The sequence below is a fragment of the Arachis ipaensis genome, chromosome B06 (assembly GCF_000816755.2).
Source record: "Arachis ipaensis cultivar K30076 chromosome B06, Araip1.1, whole genome shotgun sequence".
NCBI classification, from domain to species: Eukaryota; Viridiplantae; Streptophyta; class Magnoliopsida; order Fabales; family Fabaceae; genus Arachis; species Arachis ipaensis.
In genome coordinates this window covers 118,898,218-118,899,036 of record NC_029790.2, presented here as the reverse complement: position 1 = coordinate 118,899,036, position 819 = coordinate 118,898,218, and the positions used below count along the sequence as shown (strand labels likewise).

The 819-nt window shown below is 27.8% G+C and overlaps 1 protein-coding gene across 1 annotated transcript in view; it reads left to right on the top strand.

Annotated features, from left to right (window-relative positions):
- LOC107647380 (probable serine/threonine-protein kinase PBL7) overlaps positions 1 to 819 on the top strand; it is a 12,058-nt gene that overhangs the window by 647 nt on the left and 10,592 nt on the right. The window contains exon 3 of the mRNA XM_021104876.1: positions 357 to 535. Coding sequence (XP_020960535.1) covers positions 357 to 535 — 179 coding nt within the window. The remainder of the gene's footprint in view (positions 1 to 356; positions 536 to 819) is intronic.

Below are 819 nucleotides of genomic sequence, written 5' to 3'. Positions count from 1 at the left end.
AGGTTACTATTTTTTCATTCTTTATTATTCTTTTTAAAATGGCTGCGGAATGAGCTACATCACTACTCACTATGATAATTGCCGTTTTAAAGTTTAGGATTCTTATTACTTTTTTGAATTTTTTTCATTCAATTTTTCCATATATATTTTGTAAAGAGTTGCCTATTTGGATGATGTTTTTGTTTGCTCTAACTTGGTTTAATTATTCTAACTACTTATGGTTAGAACAAAGTTTAGTTTAAGTACATAGAATTTAAAAATGTTGTAACTAAATCTGCATATTAAATAAAAATTTCAATTAAACTTGTAATCAAAATGAAGAATCTGATGAGATATAAACTTGTGAAAACACACAGGACTATTAACACCTGAGGCAACTTTTGCAACAAAGGAGATTGACCATTCTAATAACAAGGCTCATATATTTACCTTCCGAGAGCTTGCAACAGCAACAAAAAATTTTAGGGATGAAACATTTATTGGGCAAGGTGGATTTGGAACTGTTTACAAAGGAAAGCTAGGTAAACTAAATCAGGTACAATTTGATTTATCAAAGTTTTTAATCTCATTTTCTTTCTTCACAAACTCCCAAGCCTGGCTACTTTTCAAATGGATGGAAGTTGTACTTAATAGTAATACTTATTGGCCACTTGTGAGTAATTAACTAATTATTGATCAGATACTATATTAAAAAAAATTATATACACACAGATCTTCATATTATATCAAATTTTGTATAATATATATTTCGGCATCTGTACAGTTGAATTATTATAACACTAGCATATCAATAGATAATTAGATACTAGTATGTCTATT